Source organism: Penaeus monodon, chromosome 23, assembly GCF_015228065.2.
Source record: "Penaeus monodon isolate SGIC_2016 chromosome 23, NSTDA_Pmon_1, whole genome shotgun sequence".
NCBI lineage: Eukaryota > Metazoa > Arthropoda > Malacostraca > Decapoda > Penaeidae > Penaeus > Penaeus monodon.
The window spans coordinates 7,472,705-7,473,050 of NC_051408.1; the positions used below are offsets into that span (position 1 = coordinate 7,472,705).

Sequence of the window (346 nt, forward strand, 5' to 3'; positions counted from 1 at the left end):
CAGTATTAGAAGGCAACTCAAACCTAAGAAGGCAAATCAAACACATGTCCCTTTGGTGTTCTCCCACAGACTCCTGGGATGACAAATGGTTCTGGGTCGGAGGAGAGATCTTCACTACGAACGACAAGCCCCAGTGGACTTGGTTTTCCAAACGACCCGTAACCGAATGGTCAGGCGATCAACCAGACGGTCGCGATGGAGAAAACTGCTTAATGGTGGGACTGAATCACGACCCCCCTATGTACGATTATTTCTGCAATGAAGTTTACCCATCCATCTGCGAGCTATGAGAACAGTGACAGATTTTGTGTGTGTGTTTGTGAAATGATTTTGATTTGCTTTAGCT

General features: G+C 46.2%; 1 protein-coding gene across 1 annotated transcript in view; it reads left to right on the top strand.

Annotated features, from left to right (window-relative positions):
* Positions 1-346, top strand: part of LOC119587767 (CD209 antigen-like protein E) — a gene marked incomplete at its 5' end in the record, with an annotated part of 782 nt that overhangs the window by 256 nt on the left and 180 nt on the right. The window contains 1 exon segment of the mRNA XM_037936455.1: positions 70-346. This exon segment is cut by the window's right edge and continues 180 nt beyond it. Coding sequence (XP_037792383.1) covers positions 70-290 — 221 coding nt within the window.